The sequence below is a fragment of the Typopeltis vanoorti genome, chromosome 13, assembly GCF_054136105.1.
Source record: "Typopeltis vanoorti isolate ZY-2024b chromosome 13, IOZ_Tvanoo_1.0, whole genome shotgun sequence".
Lineage (NCBI taxonomy): Eukaryota > Metazoa > Arthropoda > Arachnida > Uropygi > Thelyphonidae > Typopeltis > Typopeltis vanoorti.
The window spans coordinates 33,076,921-33,104,178 of NC_143561.1; the positions used below are offsets into that span (position 1 = coordinate 33,076,921).

The following is a 27,258-nucleotide window of genomic DNA, read 5'->3' on the forward strand; positions in this document are numbered from 1 at the left end:
AAACTTACAGTTTTGGAAAGTGGCCTTTTTCCTTTTTCATACACCTTTGGTTCGAGGAAATGTAATACCATATTTCTAAGACCAGAAGAGGAGCTGAGAACCTCCGGATTTATTAGGCACTGCAAATATTCATTTAACTGGTGTGTGCGTTTCTCCAGGAACTGTCGACTTAAATTATTAAATGCTTTCTTTCCAGGAAATTGTAAACTAGATAGGCTGGGAAACTGGAAAAAAAATTATTACTCATTAATAAAAAATGGTTTATCAGTTAACACTGGGTATGCAGATCTTGTGACAAAATCAAACCATATCCAATGCTTTTTTTTTTATATGCACAGATAACAAGAACCATCACGATTTTCAATGACATATCTTTTTTAAAATTTTTTTTTTTTAATGCAGATGTTATACTTGCATAAACTTATAAACTTTGTCTATGCAAACTTTTAAGTTTAAGGAAACAGAAACCTTGTGTTCAAAAATAAAGTTTTTGAACACAAGGTTTCTGTTTCCTTAATGGTTTATTTATTAACCAATTTGCCTGTGGTGTGGAGATTATTTCTCAACAATTGCAAATTATGGTAATATTCCTTTATAGTATAGTGGTATACTGCTTTAAACATCTTATCCATCAATCTATCAATAACTTAATGTTTCTTGCCATCATGCTTCATGATTACTACAATTATCTATACTGAAACCTGAGAGTGGGGCAGAAGTCTGACAATTATAGGCCTGATTCTAGGTCTGTATCTACTTTCTGGAATTTGCATATTAGCAGATCCTAATGTAATTACAGCTTGAAGAGAGAAGAGACTAGGAAGGAGGACATGAATTTATAGCCCTTATTCATTTATAGCCAATGTGATGCAGTCATGAAGGATGTCACAATATTTGTCCTTTGGCCAGAGAGATTTGGATTCAAAGAACTGTTATAAGTTATTTTCAACTGAAGGGAAGTCAGTCTTGCAAAGAAAGAACATGGTTTTCCATCTTTCTGGAAATTTTTCATCCTCCTACTGAATACATCTATTAATTGCATATGTTTTAGGAGCTCTTAAAACATATGCAATTAATAGATGTATTCAGTTGTAATCGCATTTAAATCCAAACATTAAGAGATAATCTGTCATTTGTAACCTCAATACTGTAAGGAGGTGGGGATCATGATTTCAACCTTATAACCTTATCTTATGTTATGAAATTGTTAAGGTGCTTAACTAAGGTTATGGTCTACTCTCTGGAATGAATAGAAAACATGAAATTTTTAAATTTTATTTTTATTTATTATAATTAAATCATAATCACACATACATATTAGATTGTAAACATGGACACTTATGCTTCTGCTAGTATATATCCCCTCCACCACCACCACCACCTCAGAGAGCAGCTTTAGAATTAGAGTTTGAGATCAGTGTGGTAACTAGTGTAGAAGAATATGCTTGTACCAAGGTGGTGATTTGCGTGAATTACATATATCAAATAAAATTGGCCACCTGAGCAAGTTCCTTGAGTTTTAAAGATACTACTACTACTACACTTCTTCTGAAAAAATATTAAAAACAAATAAATATATAAAATAAAAATTTCAGGAAGGTTTCATACCTAAAGTGTGCATGTGACCTTGACTTGGAATATAAACAGCAACAATATAATACACTTGTGAGGGGAGGAAGAAGTTAGTAAAGATACACTATATTTATTTATTATGTTATTAATAGTGTCTATGTTGTAACTGTTTTGTGTTGCACTTGGATGGAATAATTTTAAATTGTAATAACACACATAAAACATAAAAAATTAAATTAAAAAAGAAATAAATTGTAATAACAAACAAGAAATAATAAGTGGAAGAAATGAAACAGAATAAATAAAGAGTAAAGTTCTATGAGGGGGCACCCTCTATGGGTGCTGTTGACTAGCCTCAGATGTTGGGTGGGAGACCTAAGAATTAGGCCTCCCACCCAACTCTAAGAACAAGGAACGTTGTAAACACCTGGAATAGAGAGGAGAGGAAGCAGATCCTTAGGAGAGTAGAGAAGGAAAGCCTGCTTCAAATGAGGTTTGAAAGCAGTGCAGAGATTATATTTCTTCAAAGTTCTGTCTATTTTTTTTCTGATGTGTCCCAGTAGGGAATAGTAATGGCATTACTGTAGTCTTAATGTCGAATGTTAGGAGGTGGAAGGGACAGACAATTTGTAGATTTTTTTTTGGCATTGTAACCACTGGACCAGGTTTGGCAAATAAAGAAAAGTTCCACTGTAAGGGAAGGTTGGAATGGAAATAGAGGTTGGAGGTTATGTTGACAAGGATTTTGCTGACCCCATATTGCTGAGAAGGGGTATGGAAAAATTTATGTATCTGCTTGTATGGATGGGTTTTCTGTAAACTGAGAAAGAAAGAGTATCATTGGGAAGACGTGATTAGAGTATCTAAGAAAAAGCAAGCTGTTGTTTTTTTGATTTTTCAATAGTGAACCGGATTCTGGTGTGTATTGACTGTTGAGGTGGAGGAGGAAAGGGTCTAATGTGTCTGAGCCATGTTGCCAAATACAGAACACATCATCAATATATCTTAATCAAATAGAAGGTTAGAGACTGGTACTATCAAGCATTTTTTTCAAAATACTCTATATAGAAATTAAACAGAGGGGGACAAGAGGGGAGAGCCCATTGAAGTACCTTCTATCTGTTTATATAAGGTGCCCTTCCAGAAGAAGTAACTAGTATGGATAGCAAAATTAAAAAGATCAATAATGTCGGGGGGGGGGGGGGGGACATTTTTCAGTAAATTAAGATTGTCGGAAAGGGGCATATTTGTGAATAAGGAGGAAACATCAAAGCTCACCATAATATCATTATTGTTTAAAACAAAATTCTGAATTAAAGATTTGAAATGAGTGGAATTTTTTTATAAGTGTGGCCAGTAAGTGGAATTAAAGCAGTGTTTCTCAACTGCCAGGCTGCAGCCCGGTACCGGGCCCTGGCATCAATTATACCGGGCTGCAAGAAGTTCTCCTGGAATTTGTCATTTTAGTTTTCATGAATAAACATTTTATAGTGGAAATATTCTGAGGAGAATAATATTTGTGAATGTGTCGAAAAGCTCAGACCCAGAATGTCTAAATAATATCTGTGTAGCAAATGTCAATGACCAAGCCATGTATTTTTAAACATGTAAGTATTCATGAATTATCAGGAATTTTCAGACATCAAAATCTTTCAACATTTGGGAAAGGGAATACCGCTGTTTATAACCAGTCATAAAATCGCCTGCAAGCTAATTAACAACAATGGGTAGTGTATCTGCTGTTCTCAAAACTGAATGAAATAACATCTGTGTTGCAAATGTTAGTGACAACCAGCAAGGAAGTATAAAGAAAATTTTTCCACTGAAATTGAAGATCAAGGCAGTCTGTATCCGGTTCTCAAATCTAGTAATACTGAATACTGTTTCTTCACAAGTTTGCATTGCAGTGTGTAAATGCTTATTTTGAAACCCAAGTGCCATGATTTTTTAAAAGTAATAGGCCTACAGATTGAAATTTTAATATGAATAAGAGACAAGGACTTTGTTTAATTTTGTTGTTAAGAAATCTCACACTGAAGGTATTTGTGACGCAACAAATAATGAATCATCCACCTCAAGCCTACAGAGTGATCTCCAGGATGCACAAAAGGAGGGGAAAACTACCAGCACATAGGAGGAAAAAACAAAGTCTGCATTCACTCGTAAGTACATGGACAGCTATTTAAAATTTGGTTTCATACAATGCCCTGACACTGACCAATTGCCACGACCTCAATGTGTCATTTGTGCTAATATTCTGGGAAATGAAGCTATGAAGCCATCACGACTTACCCGACATCTCAACACAAGACAATTCAATCTAGTCAACAAACGCATTGAGTTCTTGATGCATAAAAGAGATGCACTTAAAATAGAAAAGAAAATTATTTCCCAAGCTTCAACCACTGACACTTCACTTCTGACAGCATCCTATTTAATATCATTACGGAGAGCTAAATGTAAAAAACCGTATTCCATTGGAGAACTCATTAAGCATTCTTTGAATGCTGCTTGTAATGAAGTATTATGCCAGTCTGTAGCAAGTAAAATGAAAGACATCCCACTGTCGAATGATACAGTTGAAAGGCAGAAGATACAGAAACACAACTCGTTGAAAAAAATCGAAATTGTTTGCATTACAACTGGACGAATCTACAGATATTCAGAACAATAATATTTTACTTATGTATATAATATACATTGTTTATGATGCAAGTGACACGAAGGAAGATATTTGAAGTGTTTCTGAATTACCTACGCACACTACCAGCCATGAAATTTTCAGTTTTAAATTGTTTCATTGAAGAGAGAGGTCTTAAATGGAAAAATTGCATTGGAGTTTGTATGCCTGTCTTACAGGTAGAAATTTAGGTTTAGTCACTAAAATTAAGGATATGGAAGGCAATAACTTATTGTCAATGTATTGCTACATTCATAGGCAAAACCTGGCCTCCAAAAAATTGGCACCTGAGCTTAATGAAGTCCTGTCTCAATCTGTTAAAATTAATTATATAAAAAACAGAGCTTTAAATACAAGACTGTTAAAAGCATTGTACGATGAAATAGGCTCTGATCATCAAAATCTTCTTTTCCATTCGGAAGTTCGTTGGTTGTCCCACGGTAAAGTTCTCAAGAGATTATACGAACTCCGAAACGAAGTTGAGCTGTTTCTAATTGATAAGAAAAGTGACCTGTTCCATTATTTCCAGGATAAGAAATGGTTATCCAGGCTGGCATATCTGAGTGACATATTTTCTTACATAAACAAGTTGAATTTAAACCTTTAAGGTCCAGATACAACAATATTTAATGCTTGAAACAAGATCGAATCATTCAAAAAGAAACTCAAATTCTGGCCTAATATGACTGCAGAAAGAAATAATGAAATGTTTCAGTTGTACTCAGATTATATTATGGAAGCAGATGATTTCTATTCACAGAATTCAGTTTCAGATATTATTGCAGCACACTTGAAGATGTTGTTGATGTTGTTTGAAAAGTATTATCCTGAACGTGAGGATCCCCGGAGACAAAATATGTAGATTGTGAACCCCTTTGTTGAACACAAATAGACAGCCCTTTCTCATGAAGAAACTGTTAACTTATTGAATTATCATCGGACAAAGGACTGGAAAGTACTTTTAACTCTGTGAGTAATTCGAAATTCTGGATAAGAATGAAAAACGCATATACGTGAAATAGCAAAGAGATTTCTTTTTTGTTTTTCCACCACATATCTTTGTGAAACTGCATTTTCTGCCATGACTGTGCTTAAAATGAAATAGAGAAACTGCCTACAACTTTCTGGCTGTTTTCCTTTGGCTATCACTTCAATTCATCCAAGAATTAATAAGCTAGAAAACAGAAAACAACAACAAAAGTCTCACTAGCCAACTAAAACCTTCAAAAACTCAGTTGTCATAAAAGAAACTAAGTTTAACTTTTTCAATAACTTATAATTGCTTTGTTAAAGTGCTGTGTTTTTAAATTCAAAATATTAATTTGTGTTGGAACTAGTGTTTAGAATTGAGAGATTCAGACATTTTTATTTATTAAATTACATACCTTGCATATATAAATATTTGGTGTGTATGTGATAATAAGTGTTTCACCAACAAGTTGACATTCTTCTGCTGCTTTCCCTGCTCAGCTGATTTCTGCAGTGAGTTACAATGCATAAATATTTTTCTCACTACTGTTTTTTTTTTTTTATTTCAAACCAACATCATCAAAATCAATTTAATAATACAATAATCAATTTTACACTGAATAATATTATAACTTTTTAGTGATCAGAATGGGATATGTCAATGAAAATCAGCACAAATTAATTTAATGATGTTGGCCTGAGGAAACTACAATATCCTACAAGATTTCATTAGTCCAGTGATTGCTAACTAATTTAAATGTAATTTTATATTTGTCAACATGCCACACCATATACATAAGTTTACTAATACTCTTTATGGTTATGCAATAATTAATTATTAATACTTATGTTAGTTTAATGTATGAACTTTAAAAAAAATTGGAAAGGCATTTATGAATAAATTTGTTGGGACCCAGCCCTCATCTTATAGAAAAAAAAAAGAATTTACCAGGCCATGGTCTTACAAAGGTTGAGAACCACTGAATTAAAGATTTTGCTTACTGTATGGCTAATTTAAAGGAGGGAAAGTCAGTAGCATCTACTATGGAAAGGAGAGGGTAGTTGGGTTTATCAATTTTTGGCAATTCATATATCGGGGGGGGGGGTGGAATAAAAGGTTTAAGTTTTTAACAATTTCAGGAGGCCAAGATGTGACATTTTTCAGAAGCCTTTGTAACGTTTTATTCTGAGACTTAGTAGAATCATAATCCAGTGGTTTAAAAGTGGTGCAGCCGCTGAGTAGAAAGTAGAACATTCATTTTTCTATTATAATCACTAGAACTGAGGACAACAGTAACATTACCTTTGTCAAGTCTAGTAATAATTATGTTGTTGTCTTTGCAGAGTTTTCATAAAGCATGAAGCTTACAGTTGGAGAGATTTCCATCTGTGTTTATGGATGTGGTGATGGTTGGGGATGGGGAGGTCAGAAGATATGACTGCCATTGGTGCAGAAAACAAGTTTTCTTCATTTAACTCAGCATTGGTAGAGAGACTGGTCTTTGCATATACAAAACCATACACATTTATAGAGGGCACCCCCCATAAGACTTTAGTCTTTATTTAGTCTATCTCATTTCTTCCACTTATTGTTTCTTGTGTATTTTAGTGTGTGTTATTACAATTTTAATACTGTATTCACCTGATGATGTCTCTGTGACTGAGATGAATATTGAAATTCAATTAAACCCACTGTTTAATTATTTCTCTTTGTGCTGTAAATTATTCCATTAAAGTGTGATATGAATGTAAATACTCGTTGTAATCATTTACATTTAAATGGTTACATCAAAACTATTCATAATGTATTAAATAAACCAATGAGGGTTCCAAGACAGCAGTCAGATGAATACAGAGGTGCAGTTTCTTACCCTATATCAAGAAAGTTACAGACAAATTGCCAGTCTTACAAAAACACAACTTAAAAGTTGCCTTTAGACTTCTACAAAAAATTTCCACTATGTTAATATCACCTAAACAGCCGCATCAACCTATGAAGAGACTAAGAGTTTATAAAATCTATTGCATTGTCTGTTATGTTGGATAGACAGGACATTCTGAAGACATCTGTGAAAAAGAACATGTCAGAGATAAGGAGATAAAACAAATCCATAAATCCTTGGATTGGCCTTTCATACACCAACAAAAAATCATCAAGTCAACTGGCAAATCCCCAAAATATCACACACAGAATTTAATACTTATGTATGCAAATTGAAAGAGACTAGTGAGATGATAAGATGTCCTACCCAGTGTAATAAAAACTGAGGTGTGACATTAAACAATCTCTGGGCAACATACATAAGAGATCTACATGTGGAAATTAGGCTATGAGACAAAATATGTTATGTCCTGTAACAATGACCCATGCTTATGATATCCTGTTCCTGCATTCAATATCTGTCGTGTGTGCAGAATTCATTAAAAAAATTACTGTTTGTTATTTAGAAATTTCTGCGTTAATACCTCTTTTATATTTGTGTTTTATTGTATCAATCTGAAGAAGACACAATATTGTTATACAAAACTAGTAAATGATTTATTAAATAATTTTTATGTATTTTTGCCAGTATTAATTTCGTAATTATGAATATAAAACACTGTAAGTGAATGTTATTTTCTAAATCAACACTGGTATGTTGATTTTTTTTTTTATGACTTAAAAACTGGATATTCTTGAATATTTTCTAAACCTCTGGATAAAAAAAAAATATGGATTTTATATGGATTCAACTGATAGATACCATGTAATGCCATCATGATCAGTTTTTTTCCTGCTTTTCCATGGTTTTGTGCTATTGATGTGGACGCTGAACTTTTGATTTTCGTATTAATTCTTGTACTCATTCTATTCTCATTTCTAGTAGATTATTTGAAAAAACTACAATCATATAGAGTAGAGGTCGATATTTAAGTTGCAAGTCAACATTAGGACTGAAGGAGGTACAGGAAATGATTTGATGCAAAATCAGGTGACAGATTTTGCATCAAGAGCTCACATTATTTATCTCCAATCATATTCATCATCCACATGAATCACATTATGAAGGAAAGTGGCATTAAACTTGATATTAAAACTGGAGATATTAAATTCAGCCCTTTACTTTATGAGGATTCTATTATACATCAAAATAAATCCAGTACTAATTTTCAGGACTAAAAAAGTAAACTGAATAACTGATGTAACAAATATGGCAAGGAAATCAGGCAATAAAAAGGCAAAAACTATGGGAACAGGTACATTCATGCAACAAATCCATTATTTATGAAGAACCCATAAAAGAACTTTTAAAACAAGTAAAACATTTTGGCTAATTAAGCACAATTTTAGTGAAAATTGAACAAGATAAAAGAATAATTCATGGAATAAGAGAAAGTGAAATAAAACACTACGTTAGCAATTCATAAGACATTCCAATTACTTTAAACCAATTCCAACTAATGAATCTGATAGGTGGATTGGAAATAAATCAGTTAAGGAAAAATAGAAATAAAAAATCCTGAAATCCAAGGGAGATCATCATCATAAAAATGAAAGACTCACAAAATGTCCTAAAGTGAATAGCTTATTTTCTTCAGCATAGCAATCTGGTTAATAGATGACTAATTTCACCCCCATTTGATATGTGGCTCCCACACCCATGAAAGGTTTTTGTAAACCTATAGTAAATTGCATGGTGAGGGGCTCGAGATTTTTTCCTTTTATTTTATCATATTATATATATATTATTTTTATTTATTTATTTTTCCCTTAGTCTGGAAACCATACTAAACACGAAATTATCTCCTTTCTTCATCCAATCTCAATAAGTATCATCATCGGTTGCATCAGTCTTGGGACTGGTAGCTCAGCAGCAATTTCCTCCATTTCGCTCTGTTATTGACTTTTTCTCTTAACCTCCTGGTAACGCCTCAAACCCGTGCTGTCTTTGACTTGGTCAAGAAAGCTTTTCCTTGGTCTGCCTTTTCTTCTTTCCCCCTCTATTTTGCCTTCAGTTATTCTTTTCACAAGTCCATCATGTCGAAGTATGTGTCCAAACCACCCATCTCTTCTAATTTTGATCGATTTTATTAGCGTTCTTGTTTCGTTTATCTCTCTCAGGACTTGTTGGTTTGATTTTTTTTTTGTCCATTTTATTTTGTTCATGCGACGCCAGCACCACATTTCAAAAGCCTCCAATCTTCTTACATCTTCTATGCCTAGAATAAAGGTTTCACATCTATACAGTGCAATGCTCCATATCAATGTCTTTACTAATTTTTTTTTCAATTGTAGGTTGAGGTTTCCTGTTAAAATGCTTTTCATCTTAGAGAATTGGGCTTTTGTGTTGTTTATTCTTGATCTTATGTCTTCTCTTGTTCTGCCATCTTCTGTTATTAGGCTACCTAAATATTTAAAGCTTTTCACTTGTTTTATTTGTTTCCTGCTGATGTCTATATGTTCTGTATTGATAGGGATTTTGCCTGTAACAATTATTTTAGTCTTATCTGTGTTGATTTTCATTTTATATTTTTCAGGGTTATTATTTAGTAATTCTAGCATTGTTTTTAACGTTCTTCTGTTTTCTGCTACAAGGGCTATGTCATCAGCAAATCTTATACACGACTTGCTCACCATTTATCTTTATGCCACTATTTATTTTATCTTTAGTTTCCTGAATGGCCTTTTCAATATATAAATTAAATAAAAGTGGTGAAAGTATACATCCTTGTCTTACTCCACTCCTGATATTTATTATTTTCTCCTTATCATTGATTTTAATCTGTCCATTTTGATTTTTGTAAATTTGATAAATTATTTTCCTATCCCTCAAATCTATGCCAATATTAGTTAGACAATTTAGGAGTATTTGCTGGTTTACTTTATAAATGCTTTCTCTAAATCAAGGAAGCAAATGTAAGTATTTTGACTAAGGTCTAATCTTCTCTCTATTATTGTTCTTAAACAGAGTATTGCCTCTCTTGTTCCTTTATTCTTTCTGAATCCAAATTGGTCTTCATCCAATAGACAATCTATTTTTGAATAATTTTTATCAGAATTTTTCTAATATGTGGGATTAAAGCTATTGTTCTAAATTGGCTGCATTTGTTTGCATTATTCTTTTTTGGTATTGGTATTATGGTTGATTTCATAAACTCCTTTGGTATTTCTCCTCTATCACAGATTTGGGCTATTAATTGATAGAGTAAGGTTTTTGTCTCATCACCTAGATTTCGTAGCAGTTCTATAGGAATATTGTCTACACCTGGACTTTTTCCCTTACTCATTTCGGACAGTGCTTTATCAAATTCTTCTCACATTATTGGGGGTCCTAGATTATCTTCATTTTGATTTTCTATGCTGATATCAACATCAAGTTCGTCGCCATTATAGAGTTTTTCAAGATAATTCTTCCATTCCATTAATACATCCTCAGATTCTATTAGTAATTTTCCATTTTCATCTTTAATGGCATTGTTTTTGCTGTTCTTATTAAATTTGAAAGTCAGTTTGTTAATTTCTTTATAGGCTTTCTCTATGTTTTCTTTTTTAAAATAATTCATCTATGTTATTACACTGTTCTTTCAGGTATTCTTTTTTGGCTTGTCTACATTTTCTTGTAATTTGATTTTTAAGATATTTGTATTTGCTCACATCTTCTTCTTTAACAGCATTTTTATATTTTCTTCTTTCATCCATAAGGCCAAGTATTTCATCTGTTATCCAATGTTTTCTTTTTTCTTTTTCTGCATTTTTCAATTCAATAATTGATTTGATGAATTTGTAATTAACTCTTTAATCATATTCCACTGGTTTTCAATATTATTCTGACTATTTATGTTTTCTGGAATGTTATGATCAGTTGCCTCTTGGTATCCTCTCTTTACTTCTTTACTCCTTATCATTGATTTTAATCTTTAATTCTTCAAGGTTCCATCTTATTGGTTTGTATCTTTGGATTTGTTTCCTATGTTTCAGTTCTGTTTTCATTAAGACAAAGTTATGGTCACTACTAATGTTAGCACCTGGATAGCTTTTGCAATTTTTTATTTGGTTTCTGTATCTTTTCTTGACCAATATATAATCTATTTGATATCTATTTGATTCCCCAGGTGCTTTCCAGGTGTATATTTTCTTCTTTTTGGAACTTGAAATAGTGTATTTGCTATAACTAACTGTTTTTGTGTACAAAATTCTATTAATTGCTTTTCTCTTTCATTCCTATGTCCAAGACCAAATCTTCCTGAAACATTATCATTGCTCTCTTCTCCCACTATAGCATTCCAATCTCCCATTATTATTGTACTGTCTCTGTCTTTAAAGCTGCTCCAGATTTCTTCTATTTGTTCATAAATTTCTTCTATTTCTTCATTGCTATGTTGTGATGTTGGCATGTAGACCATTATAATATTGAGGTTTACTGGTTCATTTTGAATGCTTATCGCCATGATTCTATCACTATAGTTAATTATTGTAGTGATTAACTTTCCAACTTTTTTATGAAGCATTATTGCAACACCTGACTCGCCCTTCTTTTGTCCTGAATATATTATCCAAAATTCTCCACTCCAGAAATCACCCTGTCCCTCCCATCTCGTCTCACTAATGCCCAGAATGTCTATTTCAAGTCTTTCCATTTCTTTTTTTCACATTTTCTATTTCACCTGGTTCTAGCAGTGTTCTTGCATTCCATGTTCCAATATTCAGTTTATTTCTTGTCTTCGTTTTTGAATAAGTACCAGGATTTCGTTGGCTGTCGAGCTGAGAAGCCCGGTTACTTCTCCTGCCGGGCATGACTCCTTCAGTGAAGGCTCCATTGCCAATCTTGATTTCATTTTTAACTTCCATTCCTGCTTTTACTTGGGAATGTAATGTGGTGGTTTCCCCTTGCCTTCCACATCGCAGTATTGTAACATGTATGCTACAGGAGGTTAATACAAGTAGCGCTGCTGCCCACTACTATAACTATTAGTGGTTAGTTGAAAGAGGAGGAAACACCTCTAGCCCTCAAGTACTCTAATAGCTTCAGGGAGAATGGAGGACCTCCTCCTGAGGTTAGTAAGCAAGAAAAGAGACAGACAGAAAGTTTTAAGTAAAGAATCCTCATTAGGAAGAATGTTAGAATGAGGGTAGAAGCAGGAAGTGGAAGAGTTAGAGAAAAGTATGACCAAAAGCTTTGAAATAGATCATACTCAGCTCTGGGACCCCGGGTTAGCCATGCCCGTGCCTGCAAGTCGCAAGCCCCATGGGGATTCAATAAGTATGGCAGTATTAATTTGCCAAAGATGTGGGAGACAGTCATTCTAAGACCACATTTAGCCTGACTTTTCTGAATTAACTTTATTTTTATATAGCTGCCTCTACAGGGTAATGAAATAAGATATTAGTTCCTTTTCAGTAAGAATTTCACAATTGCATCCACAATAATCCAACTGAGAGCTGTGAACAGATAACTGGATTTTGATTTTATTATATTTCTCTAAGTGGTTCAGAAGTAGATGGACACAGAGCACAAAATTAAATTATAAGATTGATGATCTTAAGAAAAATCTTGATTTGTTAATTTATTATTAAGTTGAAACTTTACCTTATCGATCACAGAAAGATGAAAATCTCTAAAATCACTATATCTCCTTAAAACACACCACCTCTCTTCTGGACAATTAGGGTCTTTACGGGCGACATTAATTGCATATACTGCATATGTATGTCCCGAATAATTAGCTATACCTGCAAGAATAAAGGGATAAATTTAAAACAGAAACAAACATTTTTACTTATTAAAATAGTTTACAATCACACAGTTCATTTTTATTCAATTTTTTATAAATTAAAGACGCCACAAAATTGTATTCTTTGTTTCATCCTTTATCTAAGTGTAAGAAAACAAAGTTTGTGCATGAAGTAACTTCACGACTGGGTTACTTGTATACAGAGACTAAATGGGTCCTATGACTACAAATGCAAAGGTTGGTCGATTGGTAGAGCCTCTGCTACTAATGGCTCACACAAAAAGTTAAGCAAGTTTGAGCACGATTAGTAGTTGGAAGGAGATCAATCATTCAATGCTGTTGGCACTCTCCCCCATTCCCCTCGATGAGTCTTTGGACTCCCTGGAGGTATCAAATAATAATAATAATAATAATGGTTTATGCAAAATGATCCATAAATTTGAAGAGGCAAGATTCTTTAGATGTCAAACCTGGCAGAGGATGGAAGCCCCCTGAATGGCAGACAGGGAGGAAGTAGCCCCAGCATTAGAAGAAGAAAGGCTGGCTAATGTTGCAGGAAGCAGCAGTGCATGGAGCACACCCTTCAGACAAACCTGTAAGCAAGGTTCATGAAGTCGTAAGGTAAATTCTGCGCTGTTATCTTTACAAGATCTCCCACGTTCAAGCAACTGCTTAATCCTGACTGGGGTGCATGAGAAACATTTGCCCTGGAGTTTCTTGCTCAGACTGAACTGGACAACGACTCGTCACGGAACATTTTCTGGACTGACGAAGCTCACTTCCATCTGGATGGTGCTGCGAATACACACAACTGCAAACCCACACGCTGTGTGAGAGATTCTGATTCATTCCCCTAAGGTTACAGTTTGGTGTGGTTTTACAGCAGAATTCATTATCGGACCTTTCTTTTTCAAGGAGTTTAGTCCTGCTGGTCTCGTTACTTGCACTGTTAACGGCCAACGATATGCATCTCTCTTAACCAATCAGGTGATTCCAACACTTCAATAGCATCGGTGCCTGGATTCAAGAGTTTTTATGCAGGATGGTGTCTTTCTTCACATTGCCACCTCTGTCATCAAATGGTTGCTTCGGACATTTTACCGAGGACAGAATCATCAGCTGCCATTTTTGTACAGCATGGCCAGCATGCTTGCTGGTTCTGAACTCTGTAACTTTTGGCTGTGGGGACATCTCAAAGATGTGTCTATTGTAGATGCAGATAACTAACAGATAATGGACTTCCAAGACCAGCATACCATATCCACAACATTTCGAGTGAAACTCTACGTTCTGTGGTTGAGCATACAATTTTGAGATTTCAGCATGCTGCTGACAATGGACAGCATATCGAACATGTTGTTGTTGTATAACCACGCAATGTGCATGTGTACCCTACGTTCTGTGATGTTTTGAATTATTCACTATGGTACTGTAGTGCCATGTATCGCCCTAGTAGCAACTTTTAGAACTAACGTTAGTTTTTGCACAAAATAAAATTCCATTGCTACATACATCATCATGTTAAATATTAAATTATTCCACTGGGTAGTTACCCAGTTACAGCCTTTTGAAATGTGAACTTTAATTATAATCATTCTGTGTGTGTGTGTGTGTGTGTGTGTGTGTGTGTGTGTGTGTGTGCGCACGTGCGTGCATGTGTGTGTGTGTGTGTGTGTGTAATACAGTAAACTCTCGAATTAATGAACCCCGATTCATTTATTGCTCATGTTTGTCAACTTTACGGGGTGAAAAAAAGCAAACAGTTTCAGACATATGCAAAAATAAAGACATACTCAAGTTTTTGCTAAAATATAGCGTTGAGACCTCCAAAAGTGGTTTCACTGTGGCAGATAAGAAACATGAAGTTAGCCAAGCATAAGAATTTAGAAGTAGTTGTTTACAAGTGGTTTGTTCAACAGCGGTCTAGTGACGTTGGTGTTCGTGGTGTTGAACTAAGGTTGGCTGCTGAAAAACTGGCACGACACATGGGCATACAGTTTCAGGCAAGTGATGGGTGGCTTTGACACACTTTCATAACCATCATGGCATTACAAACAGGCAAACATGTGGTGAAGCACTGAGCACTGATATTGAACAAGTTGAGCCCTTCAGAAAGTACATCAATGACGTCATTGAATCTGAGGGTCTTATTATGTTTCAAGTTTATGATGCAGATGAGATCGGCCTGTTCTATCATGCTGTTCCTGAAAATACTCTCATGAACAAACATGAGATTAGCACGCCTGGCCGCAAATTAAACAAAGAGCACATTTCAGCCCTTACTTTGTGCTAATGCTGATGGCATGCATCGCCTCTAGCCGATGGTAGTCGGAAGAGCACAAAAGCCTTGTGCTGCTTTGAAGAATGTTATGAACCAGTTGCCTGTCATCTATTCCATCTCAAGGAATGCCTGGTTTAAAAGTGACATTTTTTCTGACTGGTTTTTCAATCACTTCATACCTGAAGTGCAAAACTACCAAAGAAGAGTTCCTGAAAATCTCTCCTGAAGATGTAAAAGCTGTTTTACTTCTTGATAATGCATCAGCCCATCCTAATGCTGATAAGTTGGTTAGTAGGAATGGAAGAATAAAATGTATCTTCCTTCCTCCAAACATCACTTCTATAATACAGTCTATAGGCCAGGGAGTCATTGTTGCCTGCAAGAGATTATATAAGAAGTTTCTTGAAGAGGTTATGGTTGTCTTGGAGAACGAAAACAATCCCAAAGAAAATAAAAGAGGAGCCAGGACACTTCAAAATTTACGTGCACACAACATCAAGTCTGCCATCTTTAATTTTGTTGCCATTTGGAAGGAGATAAAGACTACAACATTGGCTAATGGCTGGACCAAGTTGCTGAATGGGAGTGAACCAGAATATGACTTCAGAGGTTTTGAAACCTCTGAAGTCATGTTCTGTGAGCTGATGATGTGACTTCATCATCAGCTCGCAGAATCTGATGCGAGCTGGTGATAATGTCAATGAGAATGACACTGAACAGTGGCTAGACATCAATGAGGGCGACCCGCAACCCAGGCTTCCAAATTCTCAGCCAGGAAGAGATTGCTGAAGACGTTCTATGGGGCGATCAGGAGGTCGACAACGAGGAAGAAGAAGAAGTAGTTCCAGCGTCCAAAACCATCGGTGGTTGGAGAACGCATGGACTTCAGATCCAGAAGTGATTGCTTATTATGAACATTTTTGGCAATTTTGATCATTAATTATTAAGAAACAGTATAAAAGTGGAAAGCAACTGAAACTTGATGCTTTTTTTCAAGTCCAATGATATTTACATAAAAATGTTCTCATTAAAATATATTAATACTGTACTGTACCACTGAAAGTGTTTTATTTTTAATACTATTCCTAAGGTGATTTAACGGACGATCCCCAATAATCTGTTAAATCGAGTTTACTGTATGTATGTGTGTGTGTGTGTATATATATATATATATATATATATATATATATATATATGCATAACTTTTTTTTTTTAGTTCAAGATTAAACTTTAGTTAAGTTTAATGTTGTAATAAACTACAAACCTGTATTATAAATATTTGCTGACAGCATCATATCATCAATGCATATATCATCTGAGATTCCACTAGGCGAAGCTCTGCCCTGTGAGGATGCCGTGTCTGAACCTAAATAATCCATACCATCTTCATCTTGCTCAAGAGAACTAAGACTAACAGTATCATACTGGTTTAGGAAAATTTCATCAGGAGTCTAATATATAAAGAATGAAACCAGAAAGTAATATGTTACTGAATGAAAATAAATTTTTATCTCAACATTTTATTAAAATATGACAGCTGTAAAAAGATCTAAAATGACATGTTTATGGTTTAGTTTTGATACAAGATTATTAGGTACATCCATCAAATCCATTACTTCTTTAGACAGCATCACATGTCTGTTTAAGGCTATAAAAAGTAGGTAGATACCAAGGAATATTGTGCATACAGTTCAACAAAATAATAAGTCTACATTACAACTTAAGTACCTTTGAGTATTACAGAAGAAACTGTCACCTGCTGAAGTAAACTACAGGTACACACTTGATAAGAAATTATATTCCTGTTTTTATTCTTCTCAATCTCGAGCAAAACAAAATTATGCACGTGAAGTTTCATGATAACTAGGCTCCTTGTATATAGAGGCTGTTGATTTCACATCAAATTGTCTCAACATTCAATAATACATAGCACAGATTTCAAATATGTATATATGCTTTATCGAGTCACTATCTAATCTAGTTTTGACCTTTAACGAGGTCTCAACAGTGACACCTAGACTAGTGGAGACACCAAGAGCTAAATTGGTACGGGGGTCATATTTTCTATGTCAGTCAGTGCTGGATTAAACCCTGTGGAGGCCCCTAGGCAGTCGAAACCTCTGCCCCCCCCCCACTTCAAATTATCTCCAAATACGTTCTTAATTTTACCAACCAACAATTTTAATAAACTAATTTTATTATGCAAAACAAACATTAACAATTATTAATGTTATTAAACAAATAAACATATGTTATTAAACAATACTTATTAAATATTATTAAACAAAAAGTAAGAAAGTTTTTAATAAACAAACAAAACTTTAAACATTCACTTTCCTCAATTTTTTTGCAGTGAAATCTTTTGGGGTATCTTGGAAGTCTACCTTTTGCAAGACATATTCAGTGGCCATAATAAGTGAGTTCAGTCATTCTAGTGTCACTGAAGATCGATGACAAATTTTCATCAGTTTTAACTTCAAAAAGGTTCGTTCACTAGTAGCATTCGTGATCATGAGATACCTATAAATTCTTAATGCTGTCATAGCATTTGGGAATGTTGATTTCACCATTTATTCAAAAATCAGTTTGTATGATCGTGATGCTGGCACTGTTTCATCAGCTTTGAAATACTTGAAATGAACCATTTCATCTGCAAACTCCAACTCGATGTCCTCAGGATAATTCTCTCCAAATCTTTGGGCAGCTTCTTTAATTTCGGCGTCTGTCTTCTATGGGAACTCAACGAGGAACCCAAATAGAGAATAAACTTTGTTATATGTTTCCATATGACGGGAAAGTTCTGCACATAACTTAATCAATATTGGTAGGTAAGTTTCATTCCTGAACTTTTCTCTTCCTCGAAGATCATTTCAAGATTAAATCAATATTATTTTGATCCGTTGTCGAAGGGGCCCATAGGTCAGTGCCTAATTTGCCTATTTGGTAATCCAGCACTGATGTCAGTAGCAAAATAGTGTATCATTATTAAAATACTCTGGATAAGAGATTTTGCTAAAACCATGCTTAGATGTTCATGAACATTCTTCAGCATACTGAAAAATGGTCTGACAGCTAGAAAGCATCCAACCAAAAAATTGGGAAATCATTGAAGGTTATCCGTGTATTTGATGACAGATCATGTAAATGTCTAAATTGTTTAACTGAAGAAAATTACTTGGTAAGTTGAGGAGAAGATAATTTTATCATCATCAAATTCCTGATATGTACCCTCACAGTTGGTGTACAAGATAATTATGATAGTAACATAATTATCTTGTACACCAAGATAATGTGAAAAACATAACTTTTGTGAAAAAGTTACACCGTTACTAACTTCCAATCAATAATTTTCCTCCAAATTAATCTTATCTATTAAGATTCCAATAATAACAATGGCAAATTTTTTGCTAATACTGGTTAAAAAAAATATATATAACTCTGATCCACTCTCTTTAGGAGAGTGGTTCAGAGTTGTAATTTAACATGTGGTATGAAGGATATATTTTATTAGTAGTTTGGCTATCTTTTTCAGATGTACCTCAGATATAGAGGATAGGAATAGTGGTGTTTTGTTCTTATTTGTTTGAGCAAGGAGAAGTAGGAGAGCCATTTAGTATCTTATTTATTTACAACTATTGGCAATTGACAACTGCACATCTGCAGCGAGAGCTGCATAATTAGAACTAACAACCTTAGCTCTGTGTGTAAGTGTTTTTAGAATACCAAACTGTTGGGCTGCATAATGTGATTGTTTATGTAGGTATCTTCCTGAGTGTGTGGGCTTTCTATAAATGGAAAAAGATAGTAAACCATCTGAAAGACGAGTGACTAATGTGTCAAGAAGAGGCAAATAATTATTATTGGGGTGTTGGCTGTTTAGGTAATTTATGAAAGAATCCGAAGTGTCTTGCCAATAGGGCCAAATGGCAAACAGATAATAAACAAAGCATAAATACACTAAAGGTTTGTGCATAGCTGTGGTAAGTATTTTGTTCTCAAAGTGGTCCTTCATTTCAATGAGCTTATCAAAATTAATATTTTGATAAGCAGATAAATCTAGCAGCATCAATGCATATCCATTTCCATTCTCCAACTTAACTGTATCATAAAAAGTGAGTAGATCACTAAGGCTCTCATTGATTATCACATTCCCATCCACTTATTCCTAAATTCTGCATCTGATCAACTTCTGCAATACCATAACCACCACTCCTGAGATACTAACTGGTTTATAATTTTCTATTTCTGTCTTATTTGTGGTCTTTCCATTCTCTTGGGACTTTACCACAGCTGATGCTTAGTCTGTTCAGAAGCTAGCTCTGTCAATTCCCTTGCATGGTCTCATAATACGAGACATATCCCATAGCCATATTTGCATTGAGATTCTGCAATATCCTAAGTACTTCTAATTCATTTACCGCTGTCACAGATAGCAATGAAATATCTCAAACTGAATGATACACATTTTGCAAGTGTGTACCATCCAGTTTAAGATATATCATCACTCAGCAACTCAATCATTTCATCTGCTTCTGTCACCCCACTACTATCAGCAACACTAATTAAAGTTATCTTTCCATAACCATTCTTCCTTTTATGCAGAGTGCTAGAACTCTGGTATTTCATTTGGCACACTAATTTCCTTCTCATAATCTGATTTTTTCTTCTTTATTAATCAATGCATTCTTTAGAATTTCTGGTTTTTTTTAACTCACTTTTCCCAAGCAAAACCCTCATTACAGAGAACAAAGTAGAGAACTCAGGAATAGTTTGTAGATTGAGCGTCAACTGTATTTGTATATTTGAAATTAATGTTCACATTTATATGAATTCAGCTTTGATTCTTTTCAAAGCTTTAATATAGTCCCCCTTCACAATGAGATAATTGTTTTCATCTTTCATTTTGTATCTTGTAGTAGGATCAATCTGGATACATCACTGCCAATTTTAAGTGGTAACTGATTTTAATCACCTAGTGTTGAGACCACTCTATTATGAGATATCTGAAGTGACCTGAATGAATTCCATTCTTGGTCATAACCTTTTTGTAGATGGGATGTGGATTAAAAAACTTTTCTTGTTTTGTGCAATCTTTTCCAAAACATTTATTTTTAGCTTGGTATTCATTTTTTACTTAGTCCATTTTAGGGTCCTCCCCAACAAAACCCAGCTTTCCTTTTTACTTTATATCAGCTGACTCAGTACACTAGTGTCCCAAAAAAGTGCTCAACTTTTACCTTACTTTTACCATAAATACAAAGAAGTCTACATGTTCCATTTATCATTTTTGGAATATTGTCCATATCACTACTTAAAACAACTTTTATACAAAAAGTTTATTGTCATAGTTATTTTCTAAATACTAAATCTACAATCCCCAGGTTTCTCTAATCTCTAATTAGGACTCAAGAAATCAACTTATTATTTAAAAGGATCTAACCTGTTTTAGTTTGCTTAGTCTCTGTAACATCAATTATATGTTGACGTAGTATTTCTGTAATTGCTCTATAAGCTCTGCCTTCTTCTGAACTGATGCTTCTTACACTGATGGTGCTATCTTTAATTCCATTATGGTTCTTCTGGAAGGTGACTTTCCATAGTTCAGTCTATTTCACTGACAACAAGCATCCATTATGCTTCCCATTTCTGCCAGATCTACAGGAACTTGAGCTCCAGCTGCTGAATATCTTTTTCCAGTCAAAACTGCATTCTCACCAAACCTGCAATCCCCAGTCATCTTTCATTCCAACCACTTCAGTTCTATGGACCAGCCTCCTGAAGCATTTCCAAAGGACTACAACCTCCAGCAGTTTAAGAAGAATATGAACAAATTACTCTGCTCCTGACCCCTCCCCACACATAGCATTTATTTGCTACAGGTCTGTTTCTCATGTGTTGGAGTTTTATATATATATATATATGATTATGTTGTACCATCATAATGCATATTGTACCTTCAGCTAATATACAATACAATTTATTTGACACAGTTTCAAACTGCCATCCACAATCATTTGTTGAATATCATAGATGGCAACACTATTGGCAAGTTTTTTTTTTTTTTTTTCTAAGTTGGTAGATCTGTCATAAGCATCCATGTGAAATTGCAAGTCATTCTATTAAGTAGTGTTTTATACAGCTGTCTGAAGCAAAAGTGTTGTGTGTGTATCCCTTGAAATGGATAAAATTGAGTATTATAAAATTCTTTGTAAAAAAAGATTTAACGGCAAAAGAAATTCATCCAAAGTTCATAAAAGTTTATGGGCACTCCTCATCTTTATTTTTAACAATAAGAAATGGGCTGCCGAGTTTAAACATGGCCATACCAGCCTTGAAGATGATCCATGTGAAAGACATCCAAAAAGTGTAACAACATCAGAAATTATTGATCAAGTGCACGATATGGTATTGGATGAACAGCGAGTCAGAGTGCATGAAATTGCTGAGACTATAGGCATTTCAAAAGAATGTGTAGGATATATTTTGCATGAAGAATTACAAATTAAAAAGCTTTGCACAAGATGGGTGCCGTGCTTGCTCACAGCAGATCAAAAATGCACTCGCATGAAAATCTCTGAACAGTACTTGGAGCATTTTAACAAGAATAAAACTGATTTTGTGCATCGATTTATTACTATGGATGAGACTGGGATTCACTATTACACACCAGAATCCAAACAGCAGTTAAAACAGTGGACAGAAGCCGGTTGTTCATGCCAAAGAAGACAAAGTCAGTTCCATCAGCAGGAAAGGTCGTGGCATTAGAGTTTTGGGATGCTATAGGCATTTTGTTTATTAATTATGTTGAAAAAGGTAAAATAATAACCGTGGAATATTAGTCTGGTCTTTTAACAAGACTAGACGAAAAAATTCATGAGAAAGGACCTGGTTTACGGATTCGTGAAAAAAATCATCCTTCATCAGGACAAAGAAGTTTTGGCAATGCGAAAATTAAGGGATATGTACTATGAATTGTTGGAACCATCCACCCTATTCCCCAGATTTGGCTCCCTCTGACTTCTATCTCTTCCCAAAAATAAAACTCTTCCTTGCTGGTCAGTGTTTTTCTTCGAATCAAGAGGTGATTGCAACTGTAGAGGGGTATTTTGCAGATCTTACTGAGAACCACTACAGGGACAGGATAATGGTGCTGGAGCATCACTGGAATAAATGTATTAGTCTTAAGGGAGATCATCATCATCATCATCATCATCATCAAATTCCTGCCATGTACCCTCAAGGGGTGTACAGGATATGACAGTACTACATGAAAAAATTACATCATTACTAACTTCCTATCTAATGATGTAATTTTTTCATGTAGTACTGTCATATCCTGTACACCCCTTGAGGGTACATGGCAGGAATTTGATGATGATGATGATGATCTCCCTTAAGACTAATACATTTATTCCAGTGATGCTCCAGCACCATTAAGGGAGATTATGTTGAAAAATAAAAATAATTTTGAAATTATACATTCATTTTTTTCATTGTTAGGCCAAAAACTTTTCAGATCACCCTCGTAGATATATATATATACAGTGGTTGGTATATTCTCTGCACTCATTTACTATTAGCTTACTCCTTACCTCTTTGAATTATTATATGACAACCTCCAAGGAGTTTAAAGACTAATTCAGGTAAGGCCCCTACTCTACAGCTCTCCATTTCCACCACTTAATACACCAACTACAGCAAACCGCAACTACCATCATCATCAACTGCCCACCGTCACCACTACTATTTTTGTCTGTAAATTGCGTGTTTTCTCAAGGCCAATTTGTCTGTATGCTGGATGAAAAACTCAAGTTTCCAGGAGAAAAAATCATGTTACATCCATATGAGATCAACTAACTCACCTTCAATCATAAAACCCATATAAAGATTCCTCTTGTCATGACAAGAATCAAACTTAGGCTTTTTCCAATCAAAGGGTAAAATGTACCATCGTTCTTCCAATTGCACTATGAAGGCACTTAATGCAGGTTGCATTACAAGTGTCCATTCTGCACTAAACAGCATATATTTCCAATGATTCTTTTTTACTGATCATGGTCTGGAGATATATAGCTATTTTCCTTAACGTTTCATTTTCTTTTCTTCCTTCAGATCAATGTTTTTAGTTCACTGTTTTTAGATGTGCATTATGTGCTTCCTTTAAATTTAACTAAATGTCATCATTATATTAGATTTATCAAATCAAGTAATATTCTGGGATAAATAAATTTAATGAAATTATTTCCTATGTTTTGACCTTCACATTCTTCTTCAAGTAGCTTCCTCAGTGAGAGGGTGCAGCACCATGTCTTTCCAGTTCTCTCTGTTGGTGGCTTTCCTTTTTGTTTCTGCATAGCCATGTGATCCTGTCCATGATCTTATATCTTCAAGCCAAGTCCTTCATTTTTTTCCTCTTGATCAGTTTCCCATACTTTTTCCTTCTAAAACTGTTAGTATCCTCTGTCCTGTTGAACCTCTCAGTACATGTCCTGCCAATCTCATCTTTCTCTGGATCATTTCCTGTAATAAAGATCTCTGTGTTCTCATTCTCTGTAGGACATCTGTATTTGTCACATGTTCTGTCCATGGGATTTCAGAGTTCTCCTATAGCACCACATTTCAAAGGCCATTATCTGTTGCCTTACTCTCATCTTGAATATCCAGGTCTCATTTCCATATGTGAAAATTGGCCACACTAATGTTCTTATCATTCTTTTCTTTGTCTCGATATTCATAGAACTTCTGAGCAGATCTTTATTTTTCCAGAATGCATCTTTAGCAATGGATGTTCTTATTTTTTTCTTTATCTTGCTTTCCATCTGCAGTAAAGTAGGTGCCTAAATATTTGTATTCTGTTTTATGTTCAATTTTCATATTGTTTATGAATATTTCTGGTCAGATCTGCTATCTTTTGAGATTTTCATAAATTTGATCTTTTTTGCATTTATATCTAATTCAAATTCTTTACCTTCTTCAATTAGTAGCTGCAGTAATTTGATTAATTTGTTTCTGTTTTCTGCTATTAGAATGGTATCATCAGCATATCTAAGATTGTTGTATTTTATACTATTGATACTAATTCCTATTTTTTGTTTTTCAATCTTTTTCATCACTGTCTCACTATAGATATTAAATAAATTTGGTGAAAGGATACAACCTTGTCTAACTCCTCTTTTTATTTTCACTACAGAAGTCTCATCATTAAATAGCTGCATTTTCTGTTTGGTGTAAATCATTTTTATAATCTTAAGTACATGAGCTTCTATGTCTAATTTATCTAATATATTGAACATTTTATTATGCCTACTGAAAGTCTATGAAGCATATGTAAATGTTCCTATTTCTTTCAAGTGATCTTTCTATTAGTATTTTTAGTTCCAGGATAGCATTAATGGTTCCCATTCCTCTTCTGAAGCCTTTCTGTTGTTCACTCAATTCACCGTTTAAGGCTCTTTCAATTTGTTTGTTAACAATGGTTAAAATAATTTTAGATGCATGGGATATTAGGCTCACAGTTCTATAATCCTCGCAATTTTGTGCATTAGTTTTCTTTGGAATTGGTATGCAGATAGATGTTGTAAAAACTTCAGGTAATTGTATTGTTTTATAGATGTCCCGAATGGATTCCACTAAATAGTTATTGCCAGTCAAAGCTTTCGGCAGCTCAGCCGGAATATTATCACACCCAGGGGATTTATTACTAGGAAGATTCTTAATTACGTGTTCTACCACATTTACATTTACATTAATAATTTATAATTTATTAATAATGATTATTTCAACAAAGAAGTCTTTGTGTCACTCCCTTATATGGAAGTGACACAAATGAAGGAGGAATGATCTCCCTTAGGGAAGACCAAAACCACAGTTGAGTGACCTTTCAATTATGCAACTTCAAATTAAACCTTGTGTTTTGGCAGACTGCTCTGAAATATAACACCATTCTACTATTATAAAATATTTTCTTTGTGACAATTATGTCACTTATTGAATGAGAACACCCTAATAATAAAATTCTTAGGAAAAATTAAGGTTCCATTCAACTATCAGGTTATAAATACCAAAAAATGTCCTAATTAAAGTTAGTTTCTATCAAGAGAAGTAAGAAGAATTAGCCATTTTTTTAATAGGCATGAAATAAAAAAAAATTCTTTTGATATTTCACATCAATATTAATTTAATTTAATGGCATTAGCCAGTAATAGTATTGGTGTGTATATATCATTTCCATTGTTAGCTAGCATGCAAGAGATAGACAGCTGTTTGGAACTTTCGGTTCTCATCAGAGACTAGGCAGAATTGCTAATGCATTTTTTTGCCCATAAATGTGCAAATGCATTATTAAGGGGATACATATAGTATTTTAAACAAGTAAGTATCTAATATATCATAAAATACAGAACATTTCTTTTGAAAATATGAGTACAATACTAATTAATACTTACACATTTTCCAGTTAATTTGCTTCCACAGATCGAAACTGCAAAAATAATTAAAAATACATATATATATAAAAGATATAAATACATATATGTATAAAGAAAAATTAAGTAACATTTTCATTACTAAAATAAAAGCCTAAAAGGCTTCATTCTGATGAAAGCAAAATATTTATAAAAAAAGGATATATCCATTTTGATTTTACAGCTAGATTAAAACTTTTCTGAGAGCTTATGATAATATAATCTTTGGCATGGGAGCTGCCTTGATTAGCACTACTTAAAATACATGAACTCAGCCCACATTCCTAGATTTCACTGGCCTGATAGCTGTTTGGAACTGCTGGTTCTCATTAGACTAGCAGAAACCTAAGAGGGCAAAAACTCTCTGTCTAACCATAGCAATAATTTCATGTTAGAAAGTTATATTTTTCGTAAGCAAACTCGATGTATTCAATCTTAGTAAGTGCATATAAAAATTAATGTCATAAAATTCTTTTTTATAAAAATAAATCCTACTTTTTTGAGAGCTTATGAGAATATAACCTTTGGCACGGGAGTTGTCTCAGCTAGCACTACTTAAAAGACATGAACTTAGTTAATAAGTCCATATGTTCACCTAATATTATGGTATTTAGGTTTCAATGGCATGGCAGCTGTTCCATGCTGTTTGGTTCTCATCAGAGACTAGCAAATATATGGACTTGTGGGCTGAGTTCATGTCTTTTAAGTAGTACTATGCAAGGCAATTTCTATGCTGAAGGTTATATTCTCATAAGCTCCCAGGAAAGTTTTAATCTGGCTAAGGAATTAAAATGGATATATAATATTCTTTTTTTTTTATAAATAACATTTTTATGTTGTGACATAGGAATGTGCTAGTTATTAATCATAACCAAGACACAGTTATGGAATAGAACCACATGTAAACAACAACAAAAAAAAAAATGTAAAAAAGTTGTCACACCCACATCTACACAAAAGAGCAACTAACAATACAACCCAAGCAAGAAAAAACATATGTTTTTGGAGTACACTGTCCCAAAACTCAAACAGGCATAAAGAATATATCAGGTTCTTTAACACTGTTTTTAGATGTGCATTATGTGCTTCCTTTATATTTAACTAAATGTCATCATTATATTAGATTTATTGAATCAAGTAATATTCTGGGATAAATAAATTTAATGAAATTATTTCTTATGTTTTGACCTTTACATTAAGGTCATCTTTAAGTATACATATATACTGTATATATGTATATCTAATCACACACATTACATTAATCATTAGACTAATCCATACTATCGTTATGTCTAATGCTAATTAACCTGCCTAGCTTGACCTATTGTAGTAAAAAAAAATAAAATTAATTACATCATAGTCAGAAATTACTTATTTCACATCCTATTATTAATTCTTATAATTAGTCCTACCACATTTATATTAATATAATAATTCAAAACTGAGTCCTGTTTAGCTTTTGGGTGCAATCTTGTTACCTGTATTGTTTGGAGAACCTGTTTGAAGTGGAAATGAGAACTCTGTACAGACTAACCAATAAGTATAATGGAAAAAACTAGCTTTTATATGGTTGTGGATAT

General features: G+C 33.9%; 1 protein-coding gene across 2 annotated transcripts in view; it reads right to left on the reverse strand.

The window, feature by feature from the left end:
- The window catches only part of LOC150100038 (sorting nexin-13-like), a 480,335-nt gene that overhangs the window by 82,413 nt on the left and 370,664 nt on the right, over positions 1 to 27,258 (reverse strand). For both annotated transcript variants that reach the window (XM_090402415.1, XM_090402416.1), the window contains exons 17-20: positions 25,661 to 25,695; positions 16,480 to 16,666; positions 12,790 to 12,932; positions 9 to 224 (exon numbers count right to left, since the gene is read on the reverse strand). In XM_090402415.1, coding sequence (XP_090258541.1) covers positions 9 to 224; positions 12,790 to 12,932; positions 16,480 to 16,666; positions 25,661 to 25,695 — 581 coding nt within the window. The remainder of the gene's footprint in view (positions 1 to 8; positions 225 to 12,789; positions 12,933 to 16,479; positions 16,667 to 25,660; positions 25,696 to 27,258) is intronic.